Source organism: Lactuca saligna, chromosome 3, assembly GCF_052625555.1.
Source record: "Lactuca saligna cultivar CGN05327 chromosome 3, ASM5262555v1, whole genome shotgun sequence".
Taxonomy (NCBI): Eukaryota; Viridiplantae; Streptophyta; class Magnoliopsida; order Asterales; family Asteraceae; genus Lactuca; species Lactuca saligna.
This window is the reverse complement of record NC_136419.1, coordinates 21443682-21460463: the sequence shown is the minus strand read 5'-3', so window position 1 is coordinate 21460463 and position 16782 is coordinate 21443682. Positions and strand designations below refer to the sequence as shown.

The 16782-nt window shown below is 37.9% G+C and overlaps 1 protein-coding gene across 1 annotated transcript; it reads left to right on the top strand.

Moving 5' to 3' along the window:
* Window positions 1-226: 226 nt before the first annotated feature.
* EBP (ethylene-responsive element binding protein) lies at window positions 227-1817 on the top strand. Its single transcript, XM_078983204.1, has 2 exons — window positions 227-473; window positions 1104-1817. Exons 1-2 carry the CDS (start codon window positions 275-277, stop codon window positions 1538-1540), a joined length of 636 nt encoding a protein of 211 aa, XP_078839330.1. The 5' UTR covers window positions 227-274; the 3' UTR covers window positions 1541-1817.
* The last annotated feature ends 14965 nt before the right edge of the window (window positions 1818-16782 follow it).

Sequence of the window (16782 nt, the reverse complement as noted above, 5' to 3'; positions counted from 1 at the left end):
ATGAAAATGAAATGGAGATCCTCTAAATGGTGAAATCCAAAACTTATAACGTTTTTAAGATATTTTGTTTTAATATATACTCCATAATAATATGACAAGTAATCACAAAATGAGACTAGAGAAGGGTTTATTATTATTATTATTATTATTATTATTATTATTATTATTTTGTCTTTTTCCCCTTATTACTTTCTTTGTAACTGTCCACTCTATAAATAAGCAACTTCATCAAGCCATTTGCATTTCCCTTTTTCTCTCTCTGACAACACCAAAAATGTGCGGTGGAGCAATAATCTCGGACGCGGATCCCGTCTTCAACCGCGACCGGAAGCTGTCGGCCGACGATCTCTGGTCCGAGTTTGACACCTCCGATCTCTTCGGCTGGGATTTCAAACCACAAACACTCCTTTCCACCACTGAAGTTGCTATCAAGAACAAAACTATTTCAAAGCACAAAAAAATCTTCGACGAAGGTATCAGCTCCACCATGTTTAAACACATACACACTGTGTATTAATTTGATGAAACTTTAACAGGTTGCATCGAATAACACGCCATTGACACATTCTACAAAGGAATCTCCGTTTATTTTTCGATATTTTGTTCTTATATTCATATTCTAACATCTAATCGATACCTTCTGTGGTTATTGCTTGATTTTGAATTTATTGTTTAATCCAAGTTTCTTCAGAGAAAAGTAAAGCTACACTTTAAGCAAATGGAAGCTAGAATTTTGTTTTTATTGAGTTCAGTGACGTACAAACAACTGGATTTACAGATTTTGGATCTATTACTAGATTTTTGGTAACTTATTTGTCTAATTTGGAAATCTTTAAGCCCAAAATTATAATTTTCATAAAAAGGAACACAAGTTATTATTAACTTGTAATACTTTAAAACAAACAATTTGAAATTTTAAAATCGGGGTTTGACAATAGACATTGAATGTACAAACAACTTGAAAAGGCGATCAAATTTATCCTTGTTCTTTTCCATTATTAAAACTTATCATCATTGTTATAAGTTATAACTACCAATGATTGAAAAAACATATCGACGACAACCAAAAGATAAACATTTTTTTTTTTTTTTTTTAATTTCAGAAAAATCACAACCTATCGAGAAGAAGCCAAAAGCGAGGAAGAACAAGTACAGAGGGATCAGGCAGCGGCCATGGGGAAAATGGGCGGCGGAGATCCGAGACCCACAGCAGGGTGTCCGAGTCTGGCTCGGTACGTTCAACACCGCTGAAGAAGCTGCTCAAGCCTACGATGAAGCAGCCAAACGTATCAGAGGTGGTAAGGCCAAGCTCAACTTTCCGTTACCACCGGCGAAAAAGCTGCGAACTGAGTCGACTCAGTCAACCGTCCATATACCATCATCCTACTACTCGAACACTGATGAGTACGAATTCAAGGAACAGATCTCGAACCTTGAGACGTTCCTGGGTCTTGATCATGAGTCGACTCAGTTTGGTGGACTCGGTGGTGAGTCAGCAGGTGATGTTTGGACGTTGGATGACTTCCCGGTTATCATCTGAGTTGTTTCCGTATAAACCGAGTTGAGCGAGTAAGAACCCAGTGAGTTGAGTTTAATTAGTTCCTATATAAAACGTAAGATTCGTGTTAATGGGGTGGTTGTGCTAAGGTTGACGAATTTGACAATAAGCTGTGTCGCCGGCGGTCTACGCTTGCGGCACACACCATATCCATATATGTGTGATTTTCTGTCTATTTATGTGTTTTTTAATGTCTACTTGTTTTAGAATGAATGTTTATAAAGCGTGTGGTATATAAATCAGTAGCCTTTAAGTCAAATCATTTGTGTTTTGGAATTAATTGAACATATATGTGTGATTTTCTGTCTATTTATGGGTTTTTTTAATGTCTACTTGTTTTAGAATGAATGTTTATAAAGCGTGTGGTATATAAATCAAGTAGCCTTTAAGTCAAATCATTTGTGTTTTGGAATTAATTGAACATATTTATCATTTGTTTCAAGAATGATGGACAACGTATAATAATCTTTTGTATTAAATTGCATTGTTGACTATTTCCTCAAAAATAATGTCATTCATGACAAGTTTGTCAATAGAAATCTTTACTAACATTTTTTTATGTTTTGGAATCTCGGATCAAGATTAGAATATCCTATCAAATGAACTTGTATATAAATTTGGATCAAATGAACTTGTATTTAAATTTGTTCCCAAGACCTTAGTGTGTATCATACATTATAACTTGATGTTGATAAGACGTTTAATGTAATCATGAACCGAAATTTTTTTTTTTTTTTTTGTTGAAAACTAATTGGAATCCAAAAATCTCAGTATATCTTGCTTCATGTAGATTATAGAGTAAATTACCAAAATGATTCCTATGGTTTGGTCAAAATTACACGTTTGATCCCTAATTATTTTTTGCACTCGCATCGTCTCTATGGTTTGATTTTGTTGTTTTTTTCGTCCCTTACATACATAAAGTTAGAGATCAAGCGTGCAATTTTGACCAAACCATAAGGACAAAACACGCAATAAAATCAAACCACAGGGACAATCCGAGTGCAAAAAAAAAAATTATGGGCTAAACGTGAAATTTTGACCAAACCATAGGGACGATTTCAATAATTTACTCTAGATTATATTATAGCGTAATCATGATTGTTTTCATTTCTATGATCTTAGAATCATAAGAACTTAATATCAATACTTATATTTTAACAACTAGCATCCATAGTCTAAAAAACATAAACAACTCAAGAACTTTCCAACATCATCATTTCATTCACTATGAAACAGATGATTTACATCAACAAAATACATCAAAAATCTCACTACATATTACACTCATGCTCACTATAACAACCGTAAAAATCACAAAAAAAATTTAACTTTTAAAATCAACCCAATTCATAAATTTCTTACAAACCATAGTTTTCAAAACACTTTCCAAACATCAGAATCTCCCAAAATCATAAGTCGTAAACAAGAGGATGTGTACGGTCACACCTTCGCCTTTCCTCGATCATCCGAAGTATCTAAAACCACAACTAAAAACTGTAAGCCAAAGTTTAGTGAGTTCCCCCAAAGTACCAACACATAAGCAGATAACATATATAATAATAACATGTACTGGGTCCACAGCTAAAAGACTGGATTACCCTTTAACCCACATCATAAGTTTGGCTTGCTCTCAGGGCCCACAACTTATGTATGGCTAGCTCCCGACCAAATAGTCATCAAACTGAAATACCTTTAAGTCATCAGTACGAGTCTGGCATACCATCCGGTCCTCAGCTCGTATCTGGAATGCTTATGAGCCCTTAGTATGAGTTTGGCATGCCCTACCCGACCCTAAGCTCATATATGGAATGCTCCAGGGTTTGTTGTCTACCGCACAAAGCAGTACAACCTCAACCCAACACAATATGTCGACATATAACAGATAACAATATATACATATAATCATGCTGACAGAATCACGGGAAGTTCTACAGATCTACTAGACTAGCATATCGACAACTAACATAATCATGACTATCTATTTCATACTGAGCATATCAGAGAATAACAGGATATCAAACTAATGAGCTTGCCTTGTGTAACGCCCAAAAAATCATGACATAAAATTTTTTGTTTTTTAGATTAATAAATTGCTAATACATATTATACCCATAAACTCAAAGTAACCAAAATTTAGCAAAACATCATCGAATCAGAGTAATTGAAAACCGTAAGCACAAAGCTTAGTGAGTTCCCCAAAATACCACAAAACATACAACCACATAATATCATGCAACGTACATATAGTTGTCATGGGCTCCCCCATGGTCTTTATCTTATATGACATGGGCTCCCCCATTGTCTTTACTTGGAATGCCATGGGCTCCCCCATGGTCTGATATCCAAATGCCACGGGCTCCCCCGGGGTCTTCCATGCAAGTATCAAAGAGATAACTTGCATACCACATAACACGTAATGGGCCGATATTGGTGCCTTCGACATGTGGATATAGTGAGAAGACTCACCTTGCACTGCAGAAACTCACTGAAAGAATCTTTAGTTGCTGCCCTGATGGCTTCCCAAACTATCAATACCAACAATACACCCAATTAGCAATTGGGCTCCAATCCAACCACAACTCCATACCTGGGGTAAAATGACCATTTTACCTCTAACCTAACCTTGTCCAAATCTATGGCCCAAACAACAATCTGAAATGCCCAAATGCCCACTAATCAACCAATGAACCAATTTTCCAAATTGGACCCAAACTCCTTACATGGCCTTCCCTAAAGGCCCAACCAATCCTTCTAGTCCAAACACTTTGTATCTAGATGGCCCATTATAACTCAAGCCCAAAATATCAGAAACTACTAGATCCATAAAAGCCCACTAATGACCTAATTTTCCAAATTAGGCCCTACCCCATATGGACCTTATTCTAAGCTCATAATTCCCTTAATTACAATTCAGATTACACCAAGTACCCCTTGGGGAAAACTTGTTCAAAGACATAAGTCAAAAGTCAAAGTCAACAACCCGAGTTGACCCAACTTGCCGAGTTGCCCTTCAACTCATCGAGTTTCTCCATTAATTGCACAGATCGGGAAAAATCCTATCAACTTGCCGAGTTCACTAATGAACTCACCGAGTTAACCAGAAATCCAACAGATTAATGCATTAAGTTGTTTCCATGAATCTAGGAATTCCAAATCTCGGATCTTCTTCAAAATGATGTCTAGAAGGATAAAGTTTCCAACTTTACCCTTAGGAACCACCAAAATGAGTCAAACCCAAACCCTAGACTCATTAGAGTGAGGCTTGACCAATTAAGCCCTTAATCTTCAAGGACATAACCCCAAAATGCAGATCTGGCATTCAAAGGCTTGGCAATCATGCAAAGTTTCCAACTTTATGTCTATACATGCTGAAAAGAAACCCTAAGGCTCGAGAAGGGCTTAACAAGGGACTTATTTAATGAATGGGACCTAGAATCTAGTAAAGTTTGCAACTTTAAGCCAAATGAGGCCATACAAGGGCCATATGTAACATGATAACCCTTGGAACACTCAGCTTCTTGACAACCCAACCATGAGCCCAAAATCAATATAAAATCCCAAAACAAAGAGATATAAACAATAACAAAGCAAGGTTTAAACTTGATATCTCCGAAGGGCTTCGATAAGTAGGGAAATTTTGGATCGAAGTCTTCCCTTCAAGCTTTACACCTCCAACTTTAAATCTTCTTCAAAAGAGCACAAAATATCAACACTCAAGACCCTATACAAGCTCGCACACACACACTCACAAGAGAAGGTGATATACACCATTAGGGTTTTCTGGACAGGGGAGGATAGTAAAGATGCCAACCAAGGGACTTAAGGCCTTTAAATAGGGTGCAACACCCTAAAAATTAGTGTTTCTCAATCAACCTCCAACTCGTCAAGTTCCCTTCACTAACTCGCTGAGTTGGTCCATAAAAATGTGCATCCCAAAAGCCTCCAACACGTCGAGTTTCCCTTCATCAACTCGATGTGTTGGTCCCCAGGAAAGAGAATTTATTTCCATAGTTATTCTTTTAGATTCTGGTTGTTACAACTCTCCCCCACTTAAATTAGATTTCATCCTTGAAATCTTTCCCTACAATCTTGCTACTGAACTGACAATCTTGACTGAACTCCCTGAACCCCAAAAAGACTAAGGAAGTCACCCCGCTCGGATAACCACCCACCCATACCGATGTCAAATCCAATATATAAGATACCCAACCACTATACCTGAACCTGAAAACCCTACACAATACCAAACTCCATGATAGATAACACCAACCAAAACTGTCTCCATAAGGACTCATCTTCACAACCCGAGAATACTACAACCTTCTCAAGGCAGTTGAAGTCAACCCTAGCCGAAGGAACCTTAAAATCTTGCAGAAAAACACCTTTACCTTTCCTGATACCCAAAATCTCAAAATGATATGACTTCCTGACAGCTCACCCCTATGAACCACTATCAACCAATTCCATAACAAGACCAGACTAGACAAAATACTTCCAACCCAAATTTTCTTGATGCTTTTAAAGGGACAAAATCACCAGTCATATACAGCTACAAAACACTATACTCGATAAAAGGCTCAAATAATCCTGTGACTAGGAGATTCATCCCTGCAATGGTTAGACTCATACGAGAGTTGCACAACAGAGTCAAATCAACCACCCTGAGATTATTTAATCCCCTGCAAGCGGCTTATCATATACCCCGAAATACAACGACTCCACAAACAAATCCCAAATCTTGAAACCACTTCGTCTCACCTTGTTGCCACTTAGCTTCTTTCAAAAAGCAACCGAGACCTACCTGGTCCCAACTTGTCTGCCAACTACCCGAAACACCGGACGCCTACCCAATTACAGACTCAAAAGACACCCATACACAATAGCCCCATGCGACTCCCGAAAGAGAATCTTAACTGATAAAACTTGCCCACAAACACATCGTCACCAAATCCTCTACTAAAAGAATGAATGATACAAGACCCACTGCAGTCTCATATCTTACCCGGTCTCCAATACCTTACCTTCTCCCGATTTCGAATATGCTGTGGGTCCTCCATAGACAAGACTAACCCAAGGCACAACACAATGGCTCGATTTGCCATCAAAACTAAACCCATTCATTATCTTTGAACCCTACGATTGATTCCCTTGGCATATAGATGCCCCAAATTCTTACTCCACTGCAACGAGAAACCCGACACAGAACACGCGCGATACCCGACTCGAGATCTTACCCAAAACCAATTCGGTACTTCACTCATAACCCAAGATTCACGAATCTGCACTTGCATTATACTCAAAACCTTATGATTCTTGACAACCCATTACTAGATCGAGATATAAATAATATTCCCAAACCCTCTCTGAGACTACCAGTCTCACACCTGGTCCAACCACCAGGTTTCCAAAAGACCTCCCACAAGGCTACCCAGCCTATAAACCCTCTGTGCCACATACTAACCTCCCACTTGATCCTGCAACTCAGAATCAAAACCATGACCTAATGGTCTCTCCGAGGCCCCACTTGAATTACCATAAACAAACGGGCACCACATACGAGCCCCGACCATCAAGGGCCACTCAGACCTGGCCCCACCTTGGACCCCAATGATCCTCAACCTAGAACATAGAATAATTCCTTGACAACCCTAACCGCCATGCGCAGGGCACGAACTGATTCCTCTTCTATGTTCGTGACCAAACCTAATAATAGTCTACCTCGAGCTGATGAATGCTACGATCTCATTGGAGTCCTACAAAATTTCCAACTAGCCATGATTTTGACCTGGAATATCGTGGGCTCCCCCACATGGTCTGATATCTAAGTGTCATGCATACTGAGCTGAATCCTATAACCAACTAGAAGTTCGGTTACACATTTAAATCCCACGACTTACTATGATAACAATGGAGATGCCGACCCGCGGCTGGGAGTTTCCTGAACTCCTAACAACACAAACCTCAATCTGAACAACCACTTACTTCTCCCCTACTTGGACTCAACGAAGATTACTCACCTCTTAATCCTTATGGATCTCCAATCCATCTCCCTCAAATAACATGAATCGCCTATTCCTTGTGTTGAACCAAACCAACATTCCACTGATATCCAAACTCATTGGTCGCCTGATTCCTAAAACCATGAAGAATATTCTTGGAACATTAACCAATTTGATATTCCAAATCACCTCCCATGATACCAATTCCTGAATTCTTATGCTTGCGACTAAACCCATAACCTTTGCCCTGAACCGAAAAATCTTCATCCCCACTCCCATTCTTGAAGAATCCCTGAATCCTAATCGACTGTAACATAATCAAATATGAAACTCCCCTGTCATTCCAATGACCAAACAACTCATGCAACTGATACCACCATCTTCCTGCTACCACTACTCTCTTAACAGCGGTAGCATTTGGACCCAACTGTTCTTTCATAGGCAACTGCCACTCCTAATGGAACAAAATACAAAAACTGTTGAACCATACCGATTACAGAAAAACCAACCCACAAAATCCTGACCAAAGACCTTCCACACAATAACCCTGAACCGATCTCGACCAAAAACACAATAAAAACCGAACACCTTAGGACCCGCTACATGAGATACAACGCCTCAATAACACATGGATAATAGTGAATTAAACCAAATATAACGCTTACCCAAAATAATTTCCAGGCACATAAATACTGATAACAACTGAAGAAAACACAAAAGATAACAGACCCGCATAATCACCTGTTGGAGCACGAGCCTACCCTGGCTGACACTAAAATGATCGTCCCCTCTCTGCTGGGGCTCCTGCCTTATCCTTACAACCATCAGATACCCACAAATGGAAGAGGTTTGTTTCAGGTATCTGAAGATGTTTTTGACTGCCCCCACGTGAGGTTCGCATGGATTTGCCTGGAACCTGGCACAATAACAAACGAAAAACATAATGTCCTGTTTACTAACTATTAAATACATCACTGAACCTATCATCTGGCGATACATAGTTATATCAGCATCCGGTTTATCCAGAGATGGTGTTAGTTTCGTTCCGAATGCCATTGGAACTTTCACTCTTGAGTCTCCCATCATGCCAAACTTTGCCAGTAAGGTTTTGGTGTAAGCCTCCTGATTTATAAAATTGCCTTTTGGTCCCTGTCTAATATTCAGTCCAAGGAAAAAGTTAATTGGGCCTATTGAACTCATCTCAAATTTAGTCTCCATCAACTTGCGAAACTCAACTGTTAATTTAGGATTCGTAGAACCAAATATGATGTCATCGACATAAATTTGGACGATCATTAGGTGGTCACCCTCTTTCTTATGAATGAAGGTTTGAATTTTTACATTTTAAGAAAGCAAGTTAGATTTTCATACTAGGCTCTTGGCGCTTGCTTTACACCATAAACAACTTTATCTAAAATGTAGCACTGATTGGGAAATTTCTCGTTCACAAAACCCGGTGGTTGCTCGACATATACAGTCTCTTCCACTTCTCTATTCAAGAAAGCACATTTGACGTCCATTTGAAACACCTCAAAATTCTTGTGTGCTGCATATGCTAGAAAGATGCGGACAGATTCTAACCTTGCTATAGGAGCGAAAGTTTCTTTATAGTCGATTCCTTCTTCCTGACAATATCTTGTGACTACTAGTCTCGCTTTATCTCTTATCACATTTCCTACTTTATCCACCTTATTGCGAAATACCCATTTAAAACCAACAACTAATGCATCTGGTGGAGTTGCAATTAGTCTCCAAACCTTGTTTCGCTTAAACTCATTGAGTTCGTCTTGCATTGCTTGCACCCAATCAGAGTGATCATGAGCTGTGTCGACAATTTTGGGTTCGACCTTAGAAACGAATGAGTTTAACATACAAAATTCCACCTTAGAGAATAATACATTTTGCTTCACTTTTAACTGTGATCGTGTGAGGACACCTGCATATGATTCACCTATGACTTGAGCTTTTGGGTGATCTCTGGTCCATTTCGTTAGTGGAGGATAATTTGGATCGTAAGAAGGATCCAGTCTGGCATTTACTTCTTCGAATTTATATTGTACATCCAAATCATCATTCGCTTCTTTATTCTCCCCCTCAAATGATGATGGCTCGTCGCTCTCAGGTTCAGATTGCTCCCCCTCAGCTGGATGTTCATGGGTAGTACTTGTAGATTGATGTTCCCACCTCAAAAGGCACTTTACATGTAGAAGACGAAGATGAACCCTCCCCCTGCAATGGTGTGTGTTGTTGTTGTTTCGCTTGAACTTAGAGGTTCGTTTGAATAAGGAGGTTTGTTTTCCATATTTTTCACAGCATCGTTGATGATTTTCTTGAATTCATTTTCTTTGTTGTCTACTGCTTTATGTTCAGAAGAAATATCTTTTTCTGGTTCATCAAAGAGAAGCATAAACTCATCATGTAGAGTTAAGATAGGAGCCGCTACTGGACTTGGCTTTGGAAAGATCTCCTCCGATAGGCTTCGGTTTGTTGAATCTTCTTCAAATAGTTATCATCAAATGTGACATAGTAGGTCTCCTCTATCTTCATTGAGCGTTTGTTGAGGACCCTAAATGCCTTGGATGTCAGCGAATACCCCAGAAAGATACCTTCATCAGCTTTCGCATCGAGTTTGTTCTGATTTTCCTTGGAATTGAAGATGAAGCACCTGGAAGCAATTAGGTTTGCGATTGTTAATAATTTATATGGAGTAAGAGAGAATCGTTTGTTCAGAAAGGATCTATTTTGTGTAAAGCATGTCGTTGCAATAGCATCAGCCCAGAAATATAATGGTAGCGAAGCGAAGGTAAGCATTGTTCGAGCAACTTCACACAAAGAACGGTTTTGTCTTTCAACTACGCCATTATGTTCTGGAGTGTAAGGAGCAGAGAATTTGTGTGTGACTCCATTATCAGTCAGAAATTCTTGAAATTCTTGATTTTTAAATTCCATCCCATTATTGCTATGAATACTGTAAACCAGCTTTCGCAGCCGAAGCTCAACTTTCTTTATGAAACTCTTGAGTGTAGGAGTTGTCTCAGATTTCTATTTAAGAAAGAAAACCCAAGTGAAACGTGAAAAATCATCAATTATAACAAGAATATACTTACTACCACCGACACTTTTGATTGCAGAAGGTCCACAAAGGTCTATGTGTAGAAGTTCTAAAGGTTCAATGATTTTCGTGTTTACTCGAGTTGGATGGATTTTCCTTCTTTGCTTCCCCATTTTGCATGCTGTAAATAAATGAAACTTATCAAACTTCAATAGAGGAAGCCCTCGCACATGATCACCAAGCACGATCTTGTTGATATCCTTGAAATTTAGATGCGAAAGTCGTCTGTGCGTAGCCAACTATCATTGAAGTGAGCTTTCGTTAGCAAGCAGATAGTAGGTTTTCCTCTTATCGGGTTCAAATTTAGAGGATATATTTTTCCTTTCCTTAGAGACTTCAAAAGAACAACATTCGTTTCATTCTCTACAATCTCCGAACCTTCATCATCAAAGCTTACTTTCAATCCTGTTCCCACAACCAATTGAGAAACACTGATCTGGTTGTGTTGTCGTCCTTCCACATAAGCCACCTTTCATATTAAGAAATCTCCGTTCGTAATCATCCCATAGCCTTTGATTGTTCCAAATGAGTTGTTACGATACTTTACATTTCCACTATTTTTCAGTGCACGAAACTCCCTTAATTCTTCCTTTCTCCCAGTCATGTGACGTGAGCAACCACTGTCTATGTACCATTCATTGGCAAACTGATCGTCACGAATAACCTACAAAGATTAAGCAGATTTAGGAACCCAAAGTTTCTTGGGTCCTGGTGAGCCTTTTATAGAACGAGGAAAAGTAATAGCAAGGTCAAGCAAATAAGTTCTCTTAATTAAAGTTGTTTCATCTTTCCTTTTAATGGTAAAAACTTTAATCTTATTATCTTTGAGTTTCATCTCTTTTAAATCAGATTGTTTGCTTTTAGATTTAATTTGATTTTTGATGAATTCTCTTTCTACTCTCTTAGAATCAGATATCGACTTTTTGGTTGGAACTTTGGGCTCTTCAACTAGCTTTCCCTTTCCCTTGACATCTTTGGGAGAAGATTTTAGGGTTTGATGAATCTTTGGTTTCATGCTTGATTTTGTTGAAGAAGAGGATTTTGGAGCAAAGTTCTTTGATTGCTTTTTCTGATTGCAAGAATGACAGTGCGAACATTGACTAGTATTCGCAAGCGAACTTGCTTTCACCTTTTGAATTGAAGGTTTCTCCTTGTGAACGTAGATAGAATTTTGGGATTGCCAAAATTGCTTCCTTTCGTCAAGATTTTTATGATATCTCCTATTCCTTTGACGTTTTTGCTCAGCAAGTTGCTTTGAGGATTTGTGAATATTTGCCTTTCGCTTTGATTTACTTGTATGAGATTCGCTCTTTCTAGAATGAGCTTCGCTTGGACACTCCTTAGTAACACTTGGATTACCCTTTTCAAAACTTGAGGGTTTATTTATTGGATTAGCTACATAACATCCCTTTTTCCTCCAAGAGGTCCTATCTGACAGACCTACGGTTTTGTCTGCATTGTCAATTGGTGTAGACAAAAGGTAATTGTCACACCCGTCTTTGTTGTCTTCTTCTACGAGCGATGTTAATTCTACTGTTTGAGTTTTTTCCACTCCATTGACTTTGAAGACTTGATTTGGGACAGTCTGGACTTTAGGATAAACCGTAGCTTTTTCTTTCAATTTTTTGGTTTAGTTTGAGAAATATGAGCGAACTCAACTGTGTTTTCAGAAATAAGGACTTTTACCGGTTCAGTTTCGGTTTTCACAAACTCAGAATAGTCAACCTCATCCACAAATATTTCACTCGTGTCATTGTCCTCATCAAATTCAGATGTATTTTCAAGATTGATTTTATTATCTAAACTTAACTTGCAACTCAATGAGTCAAATTTCTGTATGGTTTCGGTCTTGATTTTCAACTTGTCATTTTCATCAAGCAAGTTTCTCAACATGTCCTTGTAGTCTTTGGACTTAATAAAAGATTCAACTTTGTCCATTCCAATTCTATAAGCTTCAGATGTTTCGTCTGATGAGACGATAGATTCACACTTGTAACAATCAACATCAATCTTGTCTTCCTTGAATTCAAGAAAAGGCAAGGTCATTTTGTGAATATTTTTGCCTATTTCACAATCTAAATGCAACTGAGTAATATTTGAATAAAGTCGTTAGCAATTAAACAAAAGATGTTTCTTTGTTTCAAAAGCTTCAAATTATCCCACAACAAATAAATTGATTCATCTCTAGACATAGACAACTCAGACTCTATCTTATCAATCCACATCCTTTGCTCCTCACTCTTGGATGATGTCCTGCTGATTTTATCAGTTAGGTTAGCATTCACTAGAAGAGTTTGTTTAAGACTATTACTTATACTCGAAAACGTGAATTTTAGGTCATTCAGTTTAGATTCATAGTTAGATACAAGTACACTAAGGGATTCAAGAATAGTGTGCCCCTTTTTGATCAGTTAATCACACTCATGGATTTGCTCACAATTTTCACAGCAAAACACCTGTCATCTCCTCTTCCGTTTGCATCCTCGCATCCACTATCAGTTGTCATGCCATTGGTCACCATCAAGCACCTCCCGAAGAACTTTGAGTTTTCTTCCTTCGCAACGAATGCCCTGCCATGTGTGGGCTTGCGAACTTCCTCATCCTCTGAGTCAATTGACCATATCTCCACTCCTCCAAACTCATCTTCAACGTTTTCTTGCACAATTAAAGCAAGCATAGAGTTGTTAGTGGTTTTCTTCTTCTTAATCTCCTCCAACTTACGTAGGTAGTAAGTCTCATCATCCTCGCCATCTTTCTTTTCGTTTAGTCTTCTCAACATGAACTCTTTTGCTAGATGATTTTTACCATGAAAATAATTGTAGTCATAGCCAGAATCACCTACAAGCCTGTTCTTCTCCTTCTCTTCTTCTTTATTAGGAGCGCTTTTCTCCTCATTCACTTTCTCAGCACTATAACTTCCTTGCCAGTTTCTGTTCTTGGTAGATGGAAATTTATTTTTGGTGAACCGTTTGAGATTTGTCATCATTAATGCATAATCTTCACTAGAAATATCACAATCAGAGAGCTCCTTTTTAGATTCTTCCTCTGTAACATTTTTGCCTTTCGCCATGAGAGCTAAAGATCCCATACCCGAAACCACTTTCGCTTCTTTTGTCACCATGCTTTTAGGTGACTTAAGAATACCAATGAGTTTAGCCAATGTATAACTCTTCAATTATTTGTGTGCTTTAACAATAGACACGACAACTATCCACTCCGATCTGAGTCTATTCATGAAGGTAACTTTTTGTTCGATCAGTTCGTGCCCGATACCATGCTTCACCATTCTACTAAGTAGATGGTTGTAGCAATTAAACGACTTAATCGAATTTTCTTCTGGATTTTGTGTAAAGGACCCAACATCCAAAAGCAGAAGGGTTTGGATATCATGCTTGAGATTAGCATCAGTAGAGTACAACTCTTTAAGCCTATCCCAGATCTCTTTCGCTGTAGTATAGGAACTTACTAAGCGAAACGTATCAGACTGCAGAGCGAATCTGATTACCCTCATTGCTTTGATATTGCTGATAAGTTATTCTTTCTCATCCTTAGGGACTTCCTTCACATCAATGAGTAGTTGGTTGTATTCCTTTTGAGGTTTGATGGTTCTTCGAGTTTCAGTATGAACAAATGGGGCTAGAGTAATGGCTTTCCATATCAATTAACCATTATCCTCAGATCCAACGACGTAATCTTCAAAATGGGGTGCCCAGACTTCATACTCCATAGGGAGTAAGATTGGAATCCTTGTCGTCAATCCTATGATGCTTGTGATGTTGATAGAGTTTAGTTATAAATCATCGTGCTGCATGTTGACTTGATATCTATACCTGTCAAGAATTAGACTTATAAACACTTATTAGGTTAATATCGAGATCATAGAGTTACGCCAATAAATCAGTGACGGCTCCAACAGATCCAATATTTGCAAAAACCCTAGTAATTTCTTCAAACAAAAGAGTTGTGTATTGAGTACTCAGCCTCCTGCTTTGATACCAATTGATAAGAATAAAATCCTCTTAGATCGATTAGACTCTAACTAGTATAGTATAAGCACAACATAAAAAAAAAGAACACGAGATGTATCAACTAGTGTCGAATGATTAAAAGGCACAACCTCAGAAGAACTCTTTGAAGAATTGCTACTGTAGAGGCGTGCTAGGGTTACAAAAGTATCAATCAACAGTTACCAACTACGGTGCATGCATGCACTATAAATACTATAACCCTAATAACATATACGGTTGGACATACCCAAACCGTGTATACAAGGGACATATACAAAATAGCCTAATGACGCAATTCAATATACCCAACACAAACCATGAGTTCTAACTTCATCTAGCTAATAGAAGCAGCTAGATTCAGCTACTCATAGATAAAATAAAACAGACAATTTCAACTAATAAATACATATTGAATTGTACCAAATCAAGAGTAAAGTAATGATCTTCTTATCCTTCTTCCAATACCTATGCTTGATTTCTCTCTTAATTCTCCCTGAAATTGTCTTCTGGAACTTCTAATCTCCAGCCAACCTCTCAAACTCGTGAGTACCAAGGATTTATATACTTTTTGAGAGTTCAAACTCCACGTCATAGATTAGGACTCCACGTGGTGGCTTGAGATGAATCCTTATCGGGCAAGGATTTCAACTTTCCGTGTACTCATCTTCCATAATCGCCCACGCCACGTCGTATAACTAAATGCCACGACGTGGCTTCAGCTGTTTATGTGGTTTTCCTTTTCTTTGATTTTCCAAGCCTCCAAAGTTCAATCTCTTGTCTCTTTTAGTCCTTGTTCTTCAAGAATGCTCCTTCTAGCTGCAAAATACAATTTTAATCTTATAAGTACCATTTATCTATGCAAATAACCAAAATAGTAATCAAAATGTATTAAAATATTGCCTAAAAATATGTATAAATATGGCAATATCATAAACCCTTCTGATCTAGGGTCTTGAGGGGATTTCATGACATAAAGGTACTAACTTTATGGCCATGGAAGTCCCATGCAACTTCTAGACCATCTTTTTGGTATTTTAAGCCCGATTAAGTCATGCATACGAATAAAGATGGGAGCTTTACGTGATCAAACTGTCCCTAGAATCCATATCTATGATCTCACGGTCTATCTCAAAGTTTTGATGGCTTTTGATTTCGGATCTAAATAATTTTGGGTTAGGGTTTGAGTTTTTTCCTTGGGGAAAGGTTCCTCCTCACTAAAAAGTGTTGGATTAGGTGTCTAAGCCCATAACTATAATAGGTATGTACTTGTCCCGAGAGTAGCATGGTTCATTTCGGTTTGCATATCACGAGGACAATTTGATAGGATGGATACTTGAGTAAGAGGTTACTTATAATTTATTAATATATTATAAGTTCTAATATATTAATATGAAATCATATTATTTAATTAGTATTGATCAATAATTAATTTTGAATTTATTATGTGATCCAAAGAGACTAATTTAATATATGGGGATTAATTTGATAAATCAATGATTCTTATAGTGTGGGCCAATTCTTATTTAGGATTGAATAAACCAATATGGTAGTCCATGGAAGTTTAACCCATGGAGCCTAGGTAATATGAAAGGTCATGAGCATTAGGGTTTGCATGGATGTAACCCTAGACTTTGCCACACTATAAAAGGACTCCCTTATCACCCAAAATCGGCTATTTTAATTATTGGAGTTCATTAGAGCTGATTTTGGAGCTAGTAACATCTCTCTCAAGTTCTCCTTTGTCGTAGGCGTGTTGTGAATTGTTTGAGGCATCACACTTGGGGTGCTAAGTTCTTAAAGGCCAAATACAACAAGTTCCACGAGCTACATAAATAGGTAAAACCCTAACTAGTAAGTTATGTTGTTTATTTCAATTATATGCTAGTTGTAGACTTAATGCTTTGGAAACAATAATGCATCTATAATTAGAGAAAACATAGATCCAAAGTATTTAGGGTTGTTTGTGAACCATAGGATGTTGTAGTATACTAAAACCCAACAGTGGTATCAAAGACATTGGTTGTTTTCTATTATATTGATGCAAATGTATTATTTTTCAAAGCTAAAAAACTATTATGACAACACCTACTCGACGAGTTCATG